Source organism: Ixodes scapularis, unplaced genomic scaffold, assembly GCF_016920785.2.
Source record: "Ixodes scapularis isolate PalLabHiFi unplaced genomic scaffold, ASM1692078v2 PGA_scaffold6__148_contigs__length_123643588, whole genome shotgun sequence".
In the NCBI taxonomy this organism is placed as follows: Eukaryota; Metazoa; Arthropoda; class Arachnida; order Ixodida; family Ixodidae; genus Ixodes; species Ixodes scapularis.
The window spans coordinates 117,309,118-117,330,812 of record NW_024609881.1 but is presented as its reverse complement, the minus strand read 5'-3'; the positions used below and the strand labels follow the sequence as shown (position 1 = coordinate 117,330,812).

At 46.6% G+C, this 21,695-nt stretch overlaps 2 protein-coding genes across 4 annotated transcripts in view; one reads left to right on the top strand and one right to left on the bottom strand.

Moving 5' to 3' along the window:
* The first annotated feature begins 1,027 nt into the window (after positions 1-1,027).
* On the top strand, positions 1,028-11,614 carry LOC8033422 (mitochondrial thiamine pyrophosphate carrier). 2 transcript variants are annotated; one of them, XM_040213527.3, is made up of 6 exons: positions 1,028-1,367; positions 1,459-1,614; positions 3,415-3,594; positions 4,517-4,700; positions 5,597-5,688; positions 8,059-11,614. In XM_040213527.3, exons 1-6 carry the CDS (start codon positions 1,242-1,244, stop codon positions 8,260-8,262), a joined length of 942 nt encoding a protein of 313 aa, XP_040069461.1. In that variant the 5' UTR covers positions 1,028-1,241; the 3' UTR covers positions 8,263-11,614. The 2 variants fall into 2 exon arrangements, with proteins under 2 accessions (XP_040069461.1, XP_040069462.1); XM_040213528.3 differs by having other exon boundaries at positions 1,465-1,614; positions 8,059-8,465.
* A 3,554-nt stretch (positions 11,615-15,168) lies between these two features.
* The window catches only part of LOC8033424 (monocarboxylate transporter 12-B), a 33,433-nt gene continuing 26,906 nt past the window's right edge, over positions 15,169-21,695 (bottom strand). For both annotated transcript variants that reach the window (XM_029969747.4, XM_029969748.4), the window contains exons 4-5: positions 20,524-20,806; positions 15,169-20,049 (exon numbers count right to left, since the gene is read on the bottom strand). In XM_029969747.4, the coding sequence (XP_029825607.2) occupies positions 19,754-20,049; positions 20,524-20,806 (579 nt within the window). In that variant the 3' untranslated portion in view covers positions 15,169-19,753. The remainder of the gene's footprint in view (positions 20,050-20,523; positions 20,807-21,695) is intronic.

Here is a 21,695-nt window from a genome sequence, read left to right as displayed (position 1 = left end):
GCCCCGCCGCCCCCCATGCACTTCCGTAAATAGAGTCGATACGATTTAGTTTAGCGATGTTTCGTCAACAACATTCGTTTTTTTAGTGTTAATGGTAAAAAAGAAATGTAAATATCGCCAAATGCCTCGACAAAACAAAATGTTCGAGAGAAAAAGAAAAAGAAGTAAGCCGGCCCACACCATAAATAGAACCCGGGTCTGACACGTATGAGGCAGACATCTCACCACTAAGTTACGCTACCTCTTCGGAAACTCGCATTGCATCCGCTGCCTATGTTGACGGCGGCAGCGCCTATCTCCAAGCAAGCAAGCAAAACTATTTTGTGTAAGGGCCTACGTCCTGGTCTGGACGGCCCGTCCGGCCCATGTCTCGCGGATGGATTCCGTTAGGTTACCGTGTAGCCTTGTTCGTGGGGCAAGGCTCCACAAACCAGCCAATCCGGCGTGCGTGAGCCTGCGTTGCTAGGGTTTGTATCGCCTGCGCGTTAAAAATATGCCCGCGCGGGTCGCGGGGGGCAGTGCCCTTGGTATTCCTTGGGCTAGCCGGCCTGTGTCTGCTCTGCCCAGTGGCGGCCGTTTTAGGGGGGGCAAAACGCATGCCTTGCCCCCCCACTCTGAGAACTGGGGGGGCAAGTGCCCCCCTTGCCCCCCCGGTTGGTACGCCCATGCACTTGGCACTCATTCCACGGAAATCGTGGTTCGAGGGAGTGCTGAAACCACTGAAACGGCGAATGCGATGCCTGGTGCCTGGGTTGAGGTTGAGAGCGTTGGTTGAGGTTGAGAGCGCCTCCCTGGCCTCCGCCGCCTCCTCTTCTTTTTTCCTCATACGCCCTGCCCTCTCCGCTCGAACGGAAAGGCCGGAGAAGCGTTCGAAGCGTTCGCACCGTTCGTTCGCTCGCGGCTCAAAACTACTGCTTTCAGGTTTCGCCTACAGGATCGCGACAATCTGATACATTTCCTTCTCAGCTTCTATGACGTCACTGCGCTCACTTTTCCTCCTCACTTTTGCTCAGCAACGCACGGGAGGAACACTTCACGCACCTAACGTCACAACGCGTTCTGGACACTACGGTTGCCAGTGGCAACGGCCAAGCTAGGAGCAAGCATGGCGGTTTTCTCGTGTCCTCAGTCCGCCCTTTCGAACGTGTCGTTCGGTCCAGACCGGTAGACTTCAAGCCACCTTCTCGGACACTCTTCTCAAGCATTCCCGAGGGACAAGCGCGCATCGATGATCGCTTTAGATGATCGGCAACGGGACCGCGAAAGACAGTCTGACCAGCGTCGATCATGCCATTGCTGGTGCCATCAGCGGATTCGTCACACGATTCATTTGCCAGCCCTTCGATGTGGTCAAGATTCGGTTCCAGGTAAAGACCTTTTCACCTTCCAGACCGGGTGCTCGCTTTCCATTGCAAGCTGCCGCAGTTCTGAGGTTTCTTTACATGGGCGTTTCCTCAGCTGCAGTTGGAACCGATCAAGTCGTCGCATCCAACGGCCAAGTACACGAGCATATTGCACGGCACGCTGTGCATCTTGCGCGAAGAAGGAATCACAGCGTTTTGGAAAGGACACGTGCCCGCTCAGATGTTGTCCGTCGTGTACGGAGGTGTTCAGGTTAGTGCCCTTTGCCGAGCGCGAAAAGAAAAGATACAAGAGTCGAAAGAGAAAGTCGAGACGGGTGCGTTCTCGCGCACTTCCGCGACCTAACCTTGAAACGCAAAATAAAAAAAAAATATTAATAAAAATAAAATTGCGTCTTCGGCGCAGGGTGTGTTTGTATGTGCGTGCCGCGCGCTGTACAACATGTGATTCGAAGGAAAAAGGATACTTTTTTTTTTATCTTGCTAATTGAGAAAGAAAGCAAAAACAAAATCGTCGATGTAAATGTAGCTCACGTGCGCACTTCACGATCGACGAACAATAGTGAAGGTTGGCAAGTGAACAAAACTTGGGTGCCTGTTTTGACCTTCACACGTCGTTTGTCTAGTTTGGCACTTCGAAAGCTTCTTTTGTTTTTGAGCTCGAGCTGGTTTTATTAATTTGCTTCCACGTGACTGCCTGTTAAAGAACTTTCTGTGGGTCAGGTGCACCGTGCATGTGACTGGCAGGAGTGATTAAATGTTGCGTGTGTTCCTGCTGCTCAATGCTCTTTTGATATGCTATAACAGCTGTTACTAATGCTGTAATATCGTTTGAAGGCTCCTTGGTAGGGCATTGGAACAACCTTCTCCCTATCAAAAGCGTGATGTCTCACAGAATTGGTGGGTTAGGCGATTTCACGAGGGTTGGAATTTGTAGCAGAATTTAACGTTTCTAGGCTAGGTGGTGCAAGCTACTCCCCAGTACAAAGGGTTTAGCCACTAGCATCCATCCATTCATCCACTTATGCTCATCTCTCTCAGTATTGAGTTACTTTGTTTGCCGTCTTTGAAGTTGCAGCAAATGCGCATTCATTTCTGCAGAGAACAACCTTCATTGCTACGAAGTGAGCTCGTGGGTAGCTCAGCAATTACATTGACCTAGTTGTCGTAGCTTATTATACTACCACTTCATCCCGCAAGTTGTTGATTCAACATTATAGCTTATGGTTAATCATTTTGGAAGCTTGTGAGTTTTTGCTCAACTTTATATAAAGGCTGGGAAACAGAGATAGCTTTCAATTGAAGCTTGAAGTTGCATGAGAAAGTCTTTTAATCGGCGTACAAGTTTGAAGATTCTAGACAGTGGGCAAATAGCAGAAGCTTAGCACAGGGAATGCAGCATGTGCGACCAATTTTTCGGTTCAATCTAGTCAATCGTTTCATTCCAAAAATTGCATTAAACCAGGTATCACATGTACAGCTGTTTTCACTCCCTGTTATTTATTTATGATATGCTAATAGAACAAGGTGACCCCAGGTATCAGTCATCATGAATCTAATCAGATCATGGTAATTGGGAGACATATATATATGACTGAAGGCTGCAATCCACCATTTTCAGAATTCCCAGTTTGAGAGTTTTTCAACATCAGGGTACGTGGGCATTGCATGAGCAAGCGCAAATATTCCTTTGTGCTACGGTGACCTAAATCGAGCTCCTGAGTCCTGAAATATCGCTCTTGTGCCGATTGGGGGTTATCTTTTGTCTCCAAGTTTGTACGAAATAGCTTCTCTCTCACCTGAGCTAATGGTGCCCTTTAATTCCTTAAGTCTCGTGCCTAGGAATCTTTGAAACAAGTATCCGATACCAGTTCTTCCCAAAGTGATGGATTGTCAAGTGCAAAAAAAAACTATATTTCAGGTGGTGACTGCTCATATGACCGTTCACTGTTGCTAACACGACTTTTCCCTCTCAATTTTGTCGAGCACAGAAATGAATACTTCTGTAGTAACTGTTGAGTGCTGCCAATGCGGCGACTCTTACTCTTTTCAGTTCTCGTCGTACGAATACCTGTTGAAGCGCTCCGATAGCACGCTGGGACGGGAGGCGGTGATACGATGGAGCAACACTGTCCATTTCGCATGTGGCTTCACCTCGGGGTGCGTGAGCACCGCAGTTGCGCACCCCTTTGATGTCATTCGGACCAGACTCGTGGCACAACTGGAACCCAAGGTGAACAAAGACCATGCGCTCATCTTCCGTTTCGTAATTTTTGTGCAAGGTCCTACGTTTCCAGGCTTTGTCAAAGCGGAGATGTCTGCATAATCAAAGGCTCTCACGAAAGCAAATCCTGGAGAACTTGGAATTGGCAGGGAATATAGTCAGCCTGTGAAAGCTAGGGAAATGTTGCAAAGTTTTGGGTAAAATCTGGTTAAAGCTGGAAGAAGTTTGGTGGGAAAAAAAAATTTTGACCCGATTGTATGTTTTTGATGTGTGCGCTCGGGCAACAATAAAGGCTATTCACACAAAAGTTTCGTACAGTGTCACAAAAAAAACAATAAAAAATGCGACACCCTGCAGTTGTTGTTGTCACAGGCACTTGAAAAGCGGGATGCTGTGCGGCGTCGCAAGCGTGGTATTGGAAAAGAAATTGCATATTGTCAAATCGCATAGTGTCTTTCAGAATACTGATACGAGATAGTGTGCAAACTTCTCGCTGTAGTGGTGCATTTAGCTCATTTTGCATAATTTACGGGCGATTCTTAGGTTGGGTTTCAGGTACGTTAGGTTGTGGTTATGCTTTAGCTTAAGTTATCTAGGTTCTGGCCATGTTTGGGTTAGTTAGGTCTAGGTTAGGTTCAGGTTGGGTTATGTTTACTTTTGGTTGGGATTGATTAAGGATAGTTAAGTTTAGGTTTGATTAGCTTGAGGCTGGGTTAGTGGCCCTCTTGCACTGACCAGAATTCCCCTTTACAGCAAAGACGTCGGACACCATTTTTAAAGGGATAAACTTCTCACGGCCGATAAGAGCTCTAGTGCAATGCTGACTCATTTCAAACATATCTGCGTCATGGCACGTGTTTGCCTCGCATTGCAGTCGGTAAGTCTTGTTCCCGCCTGACCGTCTGATTACGGGGCGCCTCTCCTTCTGCAGACGTACACGTCCATCTCCCAGGCGGTGCGCCTCATGTGGCGGCAGGAAGGGCCCCGGTCCTTTTACCGCGGCATGCTGCCCACCCTGCTCCAGATCGGCCCGCTGTCCGGCTTCCAGTTCGGCTTCTACCACTTTTTCACCCACCTGTGGACGGTCCTGCTTGAGGATGACGCCAACGTCACCGGTACGCGTGTCCTGCTTCAGCGGTAGGACAGTGTCCTACTGGTTTCATACAGAACATGTTTAGAGAGAAGAGCTTTCGCAAACAAAGAAAAAAGAAAAAGTCAACCAAAAAAGTGTAATGCAAGATGAATTGGTGAACAAATCATAATTACACACAAATTCAGGATTTTCCGCTAAATTTAGCGGGAAAGCGTGAGACGTTGAACCATGCTTCTACGCTTGACGTCTCCCAATTGGAGATGGCCGCCACTGTTGTAATAATAGGTCTACCCACTATCCTTCTATCGGAGCCAATCAGAGCTCGGCGCTTTGGCGTCACCAGAACCCTCTGCAAAAGAAGCAGACAAACTTGCACTCTGCATAGACATTTGCGAGGATGGCCACCGTAGCGCCACCGTCATGCTGCTATGTGCGGAGAGCCTAGATTGTAGAGAGGGTCCAACTCTAAACATGGGGAGCATTTGCAATTTAAAGGCGGACGCCTCCCGCGGAGATCGGTCACAAGTGCGCATGCGCTGCGTTTTCGCATGTCGAGGAGGAAAGCGGGCGGAAAGGCGGTGACACTTGCAGACGACAAACGCTTTCGTCACCTCCTCGTAGCTCGTATTGCAAATGCGGCCCACAAATCACGTGACCGCCGTCGAGCGGTTGAACACTCTCTGCAATACAGGCTCTCTAGGTGTGTGTACTTTGCATGACGATCAAGCTCCGCTGAGGCATGCCCACGGTTGCCGGTTCGGTGCCCTAACAAAGCGTTTCTCGCCCACGACGGCCAGACTAGCCGTTGAAGTGGGGCTGCTTGCAAACCTCTACACGCAATCTGCAAAATCCTTTTCCAAAACATTCTTTTTTCTCGCGTACAATGAAGAATAACGAGGCCGCTCGTTCCTTGTGCAGGCATCCGCAAGAGTGTGGCGTGCGGAGCGTTGTCCGGGATCGTCTCCAAGACGCTCGTCTACCCGCTCGACTTGATCAAGAAACGGCTTCAGGCGAGTGCCTCGTTTTCACGTCCACATGGCGGCATAGTCTTCAAATTTACCGTAACATTTTTTAAAAATATTTTTTGGGGGAAATTGAATATATTTAGGGTTTCATATATTTTTGGGGCTTACTATGTCGAAGAAAATGGGACACTGGATTCCCCAAGTCCCAGGGAACATGCGTGGGACCTTAATACTTTACTGAGAGATGAAAGGAACATGGTAAAGGGTATGGTTCTCTAATAAAAAAGCAGTCTCTCCAACATTTCTTTTCGGGGCCATGTTCCAGGCGAACAAAAAACGAAGCTGAAGATGGGCATTTCTTCCCAAGAATTCGACGAAAGCTCCGATTCGGGGTTTTTTGCTTTTCCCCGATTTTGTAACACCGGCTCAGGGGCCACTTTTCGGGGCATCTCGGTACATACCGAAAACGCAGAAGCCTGTTGAGTTCACTTTCTCTTTTTATCTTGACCCATTAATTGTTCTTAAATTTTGGGAATTCTCTATCCTTCATTGCTCACTCTTTGTCTTCGACGTTAAATTTGTTGACTTCAACAAATAAAATAGAAGCACAATAAAAATAAAACAAAGAAAAGTCAGTGCTGCCCTTTGTTGGCAGAGCCGCAAACGAAGCCATGAGCAAGCCTGGGTTGTCCAAAACAGTAACGACGGGGTTGATACCACTTTTTAATAAGTTTTCTTAAAATGGATTGCAGATTTATACATGCGGACAGAGCCTGTGCTTAAGTTGATTCGAGTTTTGTTATGTTCTTCCGTTAAAAGTCCTTGCATCACTGGTAAACTATACCTTGGGCAGGGCTTTCTCAGTATTTACTGAAGAATTAAAAAAAATTGCTCTGTGCTTGAGACTTTTATCAGTCTCGATTGCTATCACTCCTAGGTGTCACCATCCTTCTGGAAATGTCGATTGGATAGACTCAATTTTTAAAAAAAATCTGCCACAGAAATACACGCAGATACATGTACTACGCGGAGCACTCAAGACTTAACCGTCTCGAGTGCCACCACACCTAGATGGTGCCACTGGGTGCAGGGAACAGTCTATATAATGAACACATACCAATTTGTTTTATATTTCCAATCGTCCTTAAAAGTTTTTCAAACATACCGTAATATCCCGACTCATCGCCCACTCTACTTTTTGGGCGAATATCGATTTCCCATAAAAACTCAAAGTGATCGCCTATCCCTACAAATACCACAATGCGAACTCCGCGGTCCGCGAATATTCATTCTACCCGAATGATGCGGCCGCAGACCTTCCAGTTGGAGGAGTGACTAAGTAAAACGACGGAGGTTAAGGCACTTCTCTTTGTTTACGCATTTCCTCCCCGATTTCTGCGACCCCGAAGTCGGAGTGCATGCGTGCTCCGAAGCTTTGTGCATGCATGGGTGCTCCAACTTCGGAGCACGCATGCTTTGTTTTGCTTACGAAAAAAGTTTGTTCGGACAAAGAAAACAATGTCGGAAAAATGACTCAAGCAGTAACCCATTCGGGGACTGTGAGGTCAGCGAAGGCCGCGTATTCTGGAAGGTAACCGCGGAGTTTTAAGGTCAAAGTCTGTCTCCACCGCAGTTGGGGCACCTTTGTTTGATTCAACGGAACGGCATGTAGTAGGAGTACAGCGGTCTAGCGGAACCCTCGATTTGTAAAGCTGCCACACCGCTCATGTTAAGCTCGCTTTCCGTCAGCGTTGTTGCATCAAGCTTTCCCGCTGTGCACTGATGGACGCATGTAGGGCTTCACTACCTTGCACCAGCTTCTTGGAGAAGCAGCCGACACAAAAGAGCAGCGCGGTTAGCTCAGCGGGCTCGGACGTTTGCTGGGTTGGGCGCTTGATATTTCCTTTGCCTACATCTTGATTGTTTCAAAAGTGGGTGGTGGACGCTTATTGGGACGTCCGCGTGTACTCGGTATTTTACGGGTGTTTAGAAAACAAAACCAACACACGGAAAATGATCACTCCTATGTGGATGCACAGTGCAGTCTCAGTGATAGCTGCAACACCTTATTGAACTCTATTAATGTATTCCTGCGCATCTTACGCCACAGTCGGCATTTTGCGTGGAGGAGTCGTCACCACCGTCTGCTGGGAGAGCGACGCTCGTTTAATATACACGCAGAAGCCCTCTAACGAATGTGGCGTGCAACTTGGCCGGGGTGACGCGACGTCACCGCTGCTGCGGCCACTCAGCGTTCACTGCGCGAGATTCTCATGTGCAGCTGTCCTCAACACGTGCGGTTAATGGGGTATTCACACTAAAGAGAAATCCGCCACTTCGCCCCGCGGAGTGAGCGTCACGTGATGCCGACATCCACAGGAAGGGTCGTGACCCACGAAACGAAACGACGTGCAGGTGCAAGGCTTCAGAGCAGAAGGGCTGAACTTCGGCCGCTACAACGGCTTTCTGCACTGCGTGCGTTGCATCTTTGTGCAAGAGGGCTTCCTGGGCTACTTCAAGGGCTACTTGCCCAGCGTCCTCAAGGCCATGGCCACCACCTCGAGCTACTTTGCGTCGTATGAGGCCGCCTGCGAGATGCTGAAGTACCGCCACTCCTAACTTGCCGCCGCAAGACAGGGTATCTTCACCAGTATAGGGTCTGACGGATAAAAGGGAACCTCCTTTTTCAGCCTGCAAGCATGAATTATGCATCACAGGAAGCTGAAACTCCCGGGTGAATGTGATACTTGCGTCAATGATATAATGCGAAAGTTCAAGAATGGGACATTAAAAATATTGAGAGATAAAATTGAAAAAAAACATTTACTTACGAGCATGGTCCACCTTGGCTTAATATTCGTCAGATAAAGAAATAGCTTTGCAGCATTTTTGTAGTTCAGTGAAACACACTTGCCAGTGAGACGGAAAACTGAAACAAATGCCACAGGCACCCACTGTGCAATTTTTTTATATTTATTGAACATAAGTCCTAGGTGGATGTCTGTTCATAAAGTCAAATTTGTTTTGTGGTTTTTTTTATCTTTTGATCCAGCTAATCTCCTCTTTTCATATTTTCGCATTCTATCGCCGCTGCTGGTGTTATGCACATGGGGTTTCAACTTTCTATGATGCATAGTCTACGTATACAAGCAGAAAAAAACGGTTTCATTGTATTTGTTGGATCCTGTAATTCCATATAAGTATAATAAGTATAATTCAGCAGAGCTGTATAAAGTTGCTAGTTCATGTGTCAAGGTTGTTGTTTCAAGGCAGGCTGTGCGGAGATGGTGGTCTGATCTTGGTAATATTTTGTTAGCGAGGGTTTGTACAATAAAATGTTGAATGCAAAAATTCTTTTTGCATGGCAAGGTGTGAAGAAACATGTTTAAAAGACACACGGGTGGCATTATATATATTATATATCTTTTTGTTGGAAGGGGCAAAGCTTTGGCAGCCAAACACAAAAACCTGTATTCAAGCAACTAAATTAGTTATCAAACTGGCTCATACAACAAAGAATTATTTTTTCACTTATGAATTTTGGAAAGCTTGGTGCATGGAATCTTAGCCTGAAAAATTGTATGAGTTAAGGACACCTCTGTGGCAATTTACAACTCAGTACATCAATCTGCCGAGTTGCATGATCATTGTTTATGCAGAAAGTTTTTGTCATGGACACCATGTAGCAAGTTTTTATGGAGACTTGCATCCGACTACAATCTGACCGGCGTATTTTCATGTACTGCGTCATGTTGATTGGAACATGTTGATTGCATGCCATTTGTTGCAAGTGATGTTTCGACATTGACACCTAAATTTGCCAAAGGTTACCTGAATTTACCAAAGGTTGCATGTGCAATGCAACATAAACACCAGGTGATGCAGACTAGCACAACACTTGGAGATTGCAAATAGATTCTGATGTTACATAGGAAATGTTGAGCATCTATTTAGATTGTTGCTTTACAAAGTTGTATGTTCAGTTCTGTGAAGCAGAAAGGCTGTCTCTGGTGTTCTCTTTCAGAAGAGACTGTGGTTGAATGATCGGTGCAATGAGACAAGTTTGCAAAGCTTGTTTGTACCAAATATTGGCCATTTCATGGTACTTTGTGAGCTATGGTGTTGAGCTGTCACATTCATTGCACGTAATGGTTTGCCTTAGGCAATATTTCATGCTTCCAAATAGTGAATGTTGTTTGTGCCTTTGCCAAGTATGAGGCAGACTTAAGTTTCAATGTTGCATGAGTTTATGTGCCATCTTTCATAAGAATTTGCATTTACAGCCCAAAAACGAGTGACACTATAGAGCAGGGGTGGCCAGGCTGACCAGGCCTAAGAGCCGCAAACGAGACCACGAAACTTCTAAAAGCCACGGGGGGGGGGGGGGGCAAGTTGGTGTCCCCTTACGAGGAATCCACGAGCCGCACTTGGACCAGCAAAGAGCCGCATGCGGCTCGCGAGCCGCGGTTTGGCCACCCCTGCTATAGAGCAATAAGGCAATCTTGTTGAGTTTACTGGTTGTGATAGAATAATTTGCGAGTGCTCACATACCGTTTTTTAACAAATTACTTTAATTTAATTGACATTGAAGGCGGAGCTCGTTTTTCCAGTATGACAAAAGCTCCTATGAGCCTGTAAATGCCTTTAGAGATAAAAAAAAAGTTTCTGTAACTTAGGTAGCTGTGTAAAAGGATGTAACCATCAGCATGCCATAATAGTTGTTCAGTAACTTTGGTTGTCACATGCAGTCTTTGAAATATTTAAGTCACATTCACAGACACTCACACAACCACGGAGTCGGCTGCCTTACTACGACTCTCTCGCACACATTCATTGAATTGGACCCAAATGCTGATTGAATTACAAAGAGGTGAGAATGTTGTATACATAGCTTGCATGTGACGTCATTCGTGACCATGCCAATATCTTATGCGCCCCAAGCGTAGAGTTCGCCGTGTTGTTTCACGCCATAGAAGTTGTTAGAAGAAACCAGTAAGTAGAACTAACTGCCAGTACCCAGCAATGGCGACACCTGCAAGCTATGTATACTTAGTGCTACATTTTTTGTTTGCATGGTTTATACTCTGCACGTGTGCAAATGGTGAGGACAATTTTCTCCGACATTAGGTGCCGCACATTGTGCAACGGTGGGTGTGTGTGACGCTCAGCATTTGCATTTCTTTGGGTGCACTTTGTTTTTGGCATTTTGTCAGGTAGCGTTGGAGGAATGTGAATCTGCACATATAGTGTGCGGTAGGTGCGCAGAATGTCTATATGCTTCTACTTCTTCAGGTGTGGTGGTGAAGTGACAGTTAGGCTGGTGAGACTCTAGGCTTGGCCAAGAAGTTTGTTCTGCAACCTTTGAAGAAGAATTTCTGGGTTTTTGCACCGCCCGAGACTTGCATACCATGGTTACAAAAGACGTACAGTCAAATATCGTTAATTCAAACTCAAGAGGGGGGGGGGGGGGGGGGGGGGGGCCAAAAATTTGTTTGAATAAAGCAAAGTTTGAATTATTGGGGGTTTCCTCCCATAGAGACGCATAGGATGGGACCTGCATGTTAGTTTGAATTATCCGAAAGTTTGAATTAAGAGAATTAATGAGAGTTTGAATTAATGAGAGTTGACTGTAGTGTCAACTATAGTCACAAAGTGAATGTTTTCTTTTTGTTTAGTAAACACAGGCAAGCTCCGTCAGGAAGTTGTAGCTCTTGGCCCACTCGGATAGAGTGCCACATATGCAACATGTACAGTGCTGTTTCCTAGTCGCTCTCATCTGTAAGTAGCTTTCAGTACATAAATATGTAAAACGTGCCGAAACGTTAAAAAAAAAAACATTAGCGCAAGTTGGACTCCTGGCTTGCAGCACCGTCACTTTGCAGGTTGTACTACGCAGCAGTGTTTTCCCAGGAAGCTTTATATCTGTTTTTAGCTTCAATGCTCTGCTTAGAATAAACAAAAAATTCATAAGCATGCAATTTCATACTTACCTACACGTCACTACATGTAGAGTCACACATGGCACAAAAACTACATGGTTTAGCTGATAACACATATACACTAAACTTACAACTCTTGAGAAAAGCAAACTGCAAAACTGTGGAACTTTTCTTTATACGAGGATGACGCTGCAAAGTCAGCAATGTTTTTTTTTAAATCTTTAGTTACTATACGACTGGGCGTCAACTATTTTGTGCTACCTTGGCAAGGCTAGCGTAGCTTTCGCAGCGTGCGAACGCTATCGAAGCTACTTGCACAAGAGCGTGGCTTCACTTGGTATCTCCTTCACACGAGAACTCGTGTGAATGAGATGCAAGAGGAAGCAGCCACACGCTCTTGCAGCAGTGTGCAGCAGCAGCACTGGAAGCTACACCAGCTTCGACGACGTAGCAGAAAACAGTCGACGCCAGCATCCTTCAATTTGTGCTGCATGGAAAGAAAAGGAAAAAAGAAAAGGGCCACAGGTGGTGCATCCTGTACGGGCCCGATTTGTGCGGAGATTCTTGCCCGCAAGTATGAGTGAAAGTAGCGTGAAATAAATTATTTTTTTTATTAACTGTACAGGCGTCTTCGAATAGATTCACGGGCAAAACTACGCGGACCACCCAAGGAAGGGCCGTCTAAAGGACAAATGTCTTCCAAGATTTCTTCGAGGCAGTAGCTTCCTCGTGTCGTTCAACCACATCGCCGAGATATCAATGTAAAACACTTTCGAAATAATAAGAATAATTCCCACTACCATAGTCACCGATACACTAGGTACTTTACGGATCATCTTTCCGTCGTCCAGTTTTTGGAACGCAGGTTCATTGCCAAATTGCCGGCCAACGAATGAAGTCAACTGACTTCTGCTTCCGACATCAGTGACTATGGTTGCTGAAGCAAACAGAAGCGACTGTACAAGGCCATCGCGTCATAACTTCAAGGAAATTCTTAAGTTCCGGAAATTGCAAGAAGTGCCAAAACTAAAAATGTAGAACATGGCAATCGGTGTCAGGTCTCTGCACATCCACACCAAACGAACCACACCCCACCGATATTTCCTTAGAATCTTTTCTGACCGTCCTTGAATGCTTACGGAATAAAGAACTCTAGTTATAACAACTTGTGCAAAAGAGAGCTGCCCGTGCAAAAGAAACCATATCAGACGCAGTGAGGCAATCTCGTACTGGAAGGGGGCAACAAGGCTGCACCCTACGCATAGGGCCGTTTGCAGTCTTGCGACGCGTTCCGTGCTCTTGACTGGACAGCTGCATACGGCTCAAAGTGAAACGGAGCATAATTACATGGTGAAAGCCTGTTTAGTTGTACTCTGGCATTATATAGCAACACACCACGTGTTGCCCAAGTGAAGCAAAAGTCTAGAACGAAGAGAACAAAAGTCGGACATCCACAGTATTCGAACGGAGCGTCCACCATTAGCCGGGGCTTTACAACGTTGTGAACAAATGTGTTCTACCTTCGATTCTAGAAAAAAGCTCTAGAAAAGAAAGATTGAGCATGATCTGCACGCAACTCGCCGCAAGCGACACCACCAACCGGCAGTGTGCTTTGGCGATAGTGGTGCACGAAACACAACTCGCACAATACTATTGCAGTAGAAGGTAAAGGGAGTGTACACCGCGCATTCGCTAAATTAATTCCGCAAGTCATTATGGTTGTGTGGTGTGCAACACCCCGACGAATTTGTCAGAAGACATCGTGATAAGATGGCACTAAGGCATTCACAAACGAGGCAGAGCGGGCTTCCAGTTCAAGTGCAAACTGAAAAAGTCTATTTTTGCTTAACTGTACGACGGTAATTCTACGATCGTACAAATCTGTGGCATATTTGTTGTAAGACAGCATTGCTGCCGTAAAATCTACGGTACAATTTTTGTTGCCGTGACGATAATGAACCCTGTAATCTTTAGGTCGTTTCAAAGATATTTCGGAACAGGCCTCCAGGCTGCATTTTAAATGGAACAACTGTTTTTCAATCGCTGAAAACATGTGATCCCTCGTTTCGTGTCTTTTGTGCCAAGTGTTTTGCTTTTCTGTCGGAAACCTACAACAGTGCCAAGGGAAGGCAAACTTCGATGCTACACGTCGCCTTTTTGGGCATACCACCTAGAAATCAAAAATAAAGAGCATAAAGGGACACAGTCTTGCAGAGAAAACTGCATGCTTGTGGTCTGCGCATCATCTACGAGCGTCCAAGAGTGCTTTACATGTTTCTACACTATATCTTAGCGGCATGAGGGTTTCTGTACAGCTTAGAAAAGAAAGAAAAAAAGAGCATCTCCAAAGGGGGACTCCGGTAAAGTTGAACTCGAAAGGTTAGGCCACGAGAGAAAATCTTCCTAGTTTCTTCGATCACGCGTGTGGTCGTTGCGGTACACGAGGTGTAAAATCCCGCCTCGAGAAGTGGAGGAAAATAATTCGAAGATCGAGGCCAGGCCTGTCCTCTTCTCAACGTTATGCTAGAACCGACGTAAGCAGATTTCTCGATTCAAAGGGCAAAACTTGCGTATAGTATTATGCTACTGCTAAATATGGCTAGACCCCTCAGTCGACTATGTGCGTGAGAGAGATTCGAGCGCGTGGCGAAGAATTGTACACGGTCGAAGGTTAAAGACCTACGGCAAACAATCTTCAACGGTGCACGCCGCGATGCGTTGAAGTTTGTGGGCTATTTGTGCTGTCGTGAAAGTTCTAGTCTGAAAGATTGTGTTCTAACCGAACTAACGGTCGAAAGAGCGCCCAAAAAGTGCCTACACCATACCCCATTCTCTACAAGTTCGTCTGATACGCATCTGCGTACCAACGCGAATGGCATACAACCCCGCACGCTTATCACAGCTCAGGCGTTCGCTGCTTATTCGTTAGGTTTTTGTCGGCGACTCGCAGTACTGAAACGCACGTGGTACTTTCGAAAAAGTTTGGGCAGTCTTAAGCCCAGGCGCTCATTTCCCTCCCGAGTAACTGTCCGCTCATGGTGGTAAATTGTACAATCGATAATAGTCCTTGCAATATTGGCCTATCTCTTAACCACAGCTCACAAGACTGACAAAGTAAACTGTGACACAACAATTAAAACCACGCACCGCAATGTTATTCTTGTGAAGCAACAAACTAAGAGAACTGGGGTCTCGTACATTTCGTGCCGGCTGGAAGTTTTAAGAGTTCAAAAACTTGATTAGTTTTAAGAGTTTTAGTTTTAAGAGTTTAAAAACTTAATTGCTAACGATTTATTTAGTTATTATTGAATTGACACTGATCATTACTCAAAAACAGTGTAAGTTAAATGTGAGTCTGAATGAATTGTTACGGAGACATGAATTACAGGAATGACATTACAATCATAAAGATATGTTTTTACCTTTTTATGGCCACAGCAACTGGCTGTGTGTTGTAGCTTGTATCGACAAACTTCAGGATTAATTATGATCATCTACAAAACACCGACACTACTTCTAAACATCAAACTGGCACTGTTTTAGGTATGAAGAAAATTTAACCAAAAAACACAACATAACCACTATGTGACCAAAGCGTAATGTAAAACAAATGTTTGTTTATTCAAGGAAGAAAAAAATATCTTTTTGATTTTTTTGCTGTGTCTGTTTTCTCGGGCTGCTCCCCCCCCCCCCCCCCCCCACATTACAACTGCTCTTCCTACAAACTTGTCGAGAGAATATTCACAATAAAAACCAAATCTTTATAACCCAGACACAACTGTGATAACACACAAAAAAGAAACTTGCAAAAAACACACCAGAGGTAAAACCAAAGATTGCCTGTGCAATCGAGTGCATTCTTCATGCATGTGTAAAATCATAAAACTTCACCAGTATCAAAACTAATCTGTCAACTGACAGACTTCAAAAACAAGAATGCATGCCATTACACGTGCTAAAAAAGGGACAGGTGACCACTAACAAAAAATGCAACTATCATGGTGCTCTTGTCAGTATTCTTGTCACAGTAAACTTGGATGACATGGCGAACGAAAGGAACAGTCTAAAAACAAAGAAAAAAAAAACTGCAACAGACTACTCAACTAAGAGACTTCCTTAGGTTATATCACAGTCGGTCGGAGAAAATACACACTTGCAGCAAAACATGCAATTGAAAATAAACAACACTACCACACAGAACAAAAAGGAAGAGGGCAGTGAAATACGATCGGAAATAAAACTTACAAAAACATGACAAAACACTTGAGTAGGCAAAAAGAAAAACAATGAACAAGCGTAGGGATAATGAGGGAAACAAACTGCAGACAGCAAGCAAACATCTAAGGAAAGTTGAGACAAAATAGGGATTTGGGGACAAGGACTCGGACGAGCCAAGGGAAAGATATAAAACTCCAGGAAATTGACAAGGACATTATGAACAAACAAAACGACCTAGGGACAAACAAAATATAAGGACTTCCAAGGCAACACATTCTAGGGAAATTCGGGACATACACAAAGAACCTAGGGATGGGCAGAGAAAAAAACCTAGGGAATCAGGTGACATGGGCTCAACCACACATATATAGAAATCATGGCAACTAAAAGGTTAACAAAAACTTTTCGACAAAAAAAAAAAAAAAGTCGAACCATACACTGAAAAATTAAGACTAGCCAAAACGTTTGCAGAACAAAAAAGAAAAAAAAAAACAGAAAAAAGACTAGAAGCTAGAATTACAAAAATGGGACCAAACAAGGATCTTTTTTCTCTCTAAATGAATGTAATGCTTGTCCACTGCCTAGTTCCACGAGTTCAGATGCTGGCTATTACCTAAGGCTGGAACACGGCTTGCAGCTAGTCAATGCGAACTTGCTATCACAAGCAAAACAAAGCGTCGCGTCAAGTCATCAAAGGAGCGTCATCACGGGCTCCCAATACGTTCCACGATTGTCCGTTAGGAAACGCAAAGTTCTTGACTTCAGATCTCCTCCTTGTTTGGAAGGCGTTCACCGATATCTGACTGGAGACACTCCAGACCACTTATTCTCTCATCTATTCACGCTTTCGGCAGTGCGCACTAGTGAATCCGACGCTAATCCACATTATGTGGATTAGTGGATCCGACGGTAGTTCAGTGTGGATCAGTGAATCCCGACGCTACTCCACAAAGTGGACAAGTGAACCCGACGCTAATCCAGACTCTGTGAACCAGAGAATCAGATGCTAGCCCACTGTGTGAAGTAATAAATCCGATGCTAATCCCCCCCTGTGTGGATTAGTGAATCCAATGTTAATCCACACTGTGTGAATTAGTGAACCCTGCGTTTGTATTGTCATTGTCTTTTGGGTATGCTTGCATATCCGAATTCTCTGTAATGTTTTGGAGTTAAAAGAACATGCCATCCAATTTCCTACTTCTATTTTAAGAACGTTCTGGTGTTTAAACTGGCAATTTTGATACCCGCTGCTGCAAATTGCCGAATCACTGCCGCACTTGCGAGCTGATCAGTTTTGATTGGACTGGCCTGCTGCGAGCAAGGACGGAGCATACCGCTTCTGGGATTTGGGTGCCGACGAAGACTTGCAACTTTCGAGAGACCCATACAGAGCCCAGGCTACAGCAGCGACTTGCATTTTCATGCTCAAGTAGCGGACCACATATAATGTGCGCACATGGAGACAAGGCGAATCTTTGGGACGAATGGAGAATGCAACCTGCTCGTGAATATCGATCAATTATGAGGACATTCACGCTGCTCAACACTACTGGAAGGGCACCGGATAATTTGGATGTCGACAATATTGAAACATTTTGGTGGGGTTTACGCTAATTGTGATACTGCAAAATAAAACAAAAAAAGGTGGCAAAACTTGAAAATGGATTTCAACATGCCTGCTGCTCTTCACAAAGCATTGGTCTAGTGAAAATCTCGCTCAAACCAGCATTGCACCAAAACCGCACACCTTCCCGTACCTTACATGCAGTTTCAACATTCTACACACAAGCCAGAGTTCTTATCCATGGTGACATCTTAGTCTGCATCACAAACGCAATGCTATTTTGACGAACAAACTCTTGAAAACAAATGACTCGTACCGATTGAAAAACCAACTGCTTTGTCATCCACACGGAGGTAAAAACCTCGTGGTTTTCATCAACAGGCAGCAAAGAAAAGGTCACGCGAAGCAGCACAATACAACTTCCATAGAATTGTAATTTTTCAAAGCTGGGTTCGTATCACTGAATTGCACCAAAGATTTAAAGTCTGTCGAGCACTCAATGGCGGCCATTTCAATAAACCAATCGACAATGCAAATACAAAAAGGATGATGTCAAGCAGTTTGTTAGCTCGCGACGGTTCTGCAAACACGGCGCGAGTCTCGTTCAATCTCCGAATAGGGCCAACACAGAGCTCGATGCCGTATTCAACGTAGTTGCCGGGACGGCATAGTCCAACACGAACCTCAACGTCGAACTTGCACTGTGCAGTCAGCAAGCTACACTCTAACTGTCTACTTTCCCGTGAAGTGCTCCGAAGACCCATGCTGCAATCTACGAAGGGAATCTAACAAATGTTGAGGCTGAAAATATGTCCACACCTATAAAGAAGTTACGCCGCGACACCGATTACGACGCAAGTGTGTGAAACGTCGTGCCTAGCGTCACAATGCGGACCGTTTCAAATGCAGAATGTTTTGTAGCCGGCACCTAATCGTATCCAGTTAGGTGCCAGCAACGGAAGTCGGTGAGACGACTGCCAATCGATCGCTGAAGCGGTGCCAGCCGAACCTCTTCCTCGGGTGCCTGCGTTACTCCTGGCAGGGGCCAACCATTACGTGTTCAGACATAAAGCGGTGCTCTGCTCTGTGAAACGAGCGCACTCCGAACTTCCCCAGACTCCGGCTTTTTGCCGCGACGGGTTGAGCTAGTTCCGAGCGTCTGGTCCTCTTTTGCCGCGATCTGGTGACAGGGCCCTGCTTGGGGCTGCTGCATTCCGATTGTTCCGTTTTTCTGCACGCTCTGCATACTGCGCCTCCAACAGGCTCCTAGGAACTCGCATTTACACCGCAACTGTGGAAGATGGCACCCACAAGTAAGACATCCGGCGAGCGCTCTTACCGTGCGTGGCGCAGGTCCGCTTTGCGCCGTCCAGTCTCCACAAGCGTACGCAGTTTCTCCGCACTAATACATCACATTCTGTGTTACGACTGCCTTTGCCACATTAGTACAGCAAAAAGGTGACACGCATTTTCAGCTTCGTGATTGGCCGAGCTTCCTCCGTATATCGCAGCGATTGGCCCCCCAAGTGCTTTGCGGGAAAGTAGACGCGCCGGAATTCTTAAGACAACACACGTTCCCAAGCGGTCGCACCTCTGACCTGTGGACCCTGACACGGGCGAGCACTGTTACGATTCAATCCCGTCCCCGACTCGGTGCCGTAAGCGGGAAAGACAAGGTCTCGTGGACTGCGGCTTTGCACTGTTGGCGCAGTATTGCATAACACCGCCCAAGAGGCGAACTGAACTTCCGGGCGCGCGCAGACGATGCTGCCGAACTGGAAGAATCGGCGTCTTGTCGCGGACGAAACTCCCGAAACACCCCGTCGACTCCAACGAGTGGAAAAAGGAGAGAGCCAAGTGCTCATGCTTGAGCTATTTACGCCCGCCGACGGGCAAGGCGGCGTGGCACGGGTGACAATTCGAAGGGAAATCGGGTTCATCGGGTGTTACGACACCCAAAGGACGGTGGGCGAGTGTCAAAAGTCCGCCGCCCAAAAAGAAATAACATTCCAGAAAGCGATTACACTCACGGCGAACCGAATCGAAAATAGAACCGGCGGCACACAGGCTCCGGTGCTTGCGGCAGAACATGGCTCGAGCCGCAAACCCAGGTTTACGTTCCGCCACAAACGTGGCCGAGACCCGACCTCACGCAATCAAACCCCGTCCCACGGGTTCGGCCCCACATCACCGCGGTTCGAGTCCACGTTAAGCAACGAGCTCGACGTCGTTCCATAGTACTAACGATCGTGCCGAGCCTCCGACTAAACACCCAAACTCTATTTACCTAAGAGGAAGGAAAAAGCGGTGAAGCACGCACGGTGCACGGTGCGCACAACGTGCGCCTCGGAAAGCGAAATTTTAAAGAGTCAAAGCTGGTAGGAACAGATCACACGCAGGATCCGTTGGCGACGAGCGCCACTGTCTCGTGCCTCTCGTCGTCCGCCACAGCGTTGGCGCCGTTCTGCGACAGCAGGACGACTTTGGTGCCCGGGTTGCTTCGTTTGGCGGCTGCGGTGTTGGCGGGCGAGGAAGTGGAGGCGCTTTCGTCGTCGGTCAGGGTGGAGGGGTTCCGGCAGTGCAGACTGCTCGCCACTGGCAGCATCAGGACGCCGGACGCCAGGATGCAGAGGCCGCTGAAGTAGAAGGTGGCGTCGTAGGCACCCGTGGTGTCGCACAGCCACCCTAGCCCGTGATGAAAACAAAGACAAAAAGACGTCCGTTAATCCACGGAACTACTATGTAATGTAGTTCTCACACCAATATGCAAGATTTTACACCCATGGCACGCGGGGCTGCTCACTCCTTTGCTACGCAGCTTTGGTCCACTCGTGCCAAGTGACTTCACACACAAGTAATGCTGTTCTCAGACCCATGTCGTGCGAGTTCTCACCAAAAGAACGAGTTTTCACAGCCCGTGTGACTTCACACGCCAAGTAACGTGGGTTCTCATATCCAAGTCATGCGAGTTGTCAGACCCATGTCATGCAAGCTTCCTCGCTCTCCTCCACCTTTAATTCACTCGTGTCACAAGTGTTTGCATCCATGTAATGCGAGTTCTCACTCTCGTATCACCTGGACTCACACTCACATCAAGTTGCATTCCACACGCTTCGCATTAATTCCAACCTAGCAACGAGCAGGCTGACTGGCGCTCACCCGCGATGGGAGGTCCCATGAGCCCCGCCAGCCCCTGGATGAGCAGCAGCAGGCCGTAGGCACCCGTGAAGTTGTCCAGGGAGATGAGCTCGACCAAGATGATCGGCACCAGGGTGTAATTGGCCGAGATGGCGAAGCCGTACACCGCACTCAGCATGGCCATGGCCGCGTAGCCGCTCACCAGGGGAAGCACCCCAACCGCCGCACCGCTCACCACCGTCAGGAAGCTGTACAGCAGCGAAGGCTCCATCCAGGTCTTGTCTCCCAGGTAGCCCACAATCACCTGCAACAAGCAGACCCACATGCTGATCATTGATTGACCGCTTCAATTTTAATAGCACGAGGCTGCGAAGGCTCATACCATTAAGCTTTCCCCTACAACGTGGGAATGTTAAGGTCCATTCGTGCACTCACATTTTCTTGCGATTGTGTGCCTTAAAACCTCTTGATCTCTTATGACGAGAGAAGACGCTGGCGCCACTTGTGAGGTGACACTGGAACTGCATTTCACTAAAGCGAAGGTTTTGCGGCAATTTCCGAGACCAAACGTACATACTATATATGAGAAGGGTCCATATCACATGAGCGAATGACATTTCAGTGAACAGCGGTCATTTGAGTGAATCAATGTTTTAGCGGATGACAGGGGCGCGTGTTAACCCACCTCCCCTGCTGCGCATACATGCCGCCTTGCGGCGGCAGTCTGCGCCCGCTCATTATAAAAACGTTGATCGACCTGGTCCGCTTTGTGGCGGCCGATTATTCGCTAAAGTGTCTTTCGGCGAAAATTTGGCATTCGCTAAAATGTCGTTTGACCAACTGAGTGCCAACCCCATCAGAAATCATCATTTATATTGTTAAAAGTTTTCCAAGCCAAAAAACAAAACAAATGATGTGCAAAAAAATAGGAAATATACGGCAAGTGAAAGTGTTCCTTGGCATCCCAATAGATGGCGCCAGTGTTTTCTCTCGTTGTAAGAGGTTTTAAGGCACATGGTCATGAGAAGTCGCAAGTGTGTGAACCAGCTTTTGGACATGACCGTTGAATGACATATGTGCGACCGGCAAATCGGCTCACGAGCCCGACTAAGAGCACAGGACGAGTGATTGACCAATCCCTCTAACATAATTAGATAAAAACCACATTAAGCGACCTGCGTCGTTCCTACTCC

Excerpts from the sequence above, each read along its gene's own strand:
- LOC8033422 (XM_040213527.3), top strand. The coding sequence starts at position 1,242 with ATGATCGGCAACGGGACCGCGAAAGACAGTCTGACCAGCGTCGATCAT. Across the intron at positions 4,701-5,596 it reads GGATGACGCCAACGTCACCG|GCATCCGCAAGAGTGTGGCG; the intron begins GTACGCGTGTCC and ends TTCCTTGTGCAG. Across the intron at positions 5,689-8,058 it reads TGATCAAGAAACGGCTTCAG|GTGCAAGGCTTCAGAGCAGA; the intron begins GCGAGTGCCTCG and ends AACGACGTGCAG.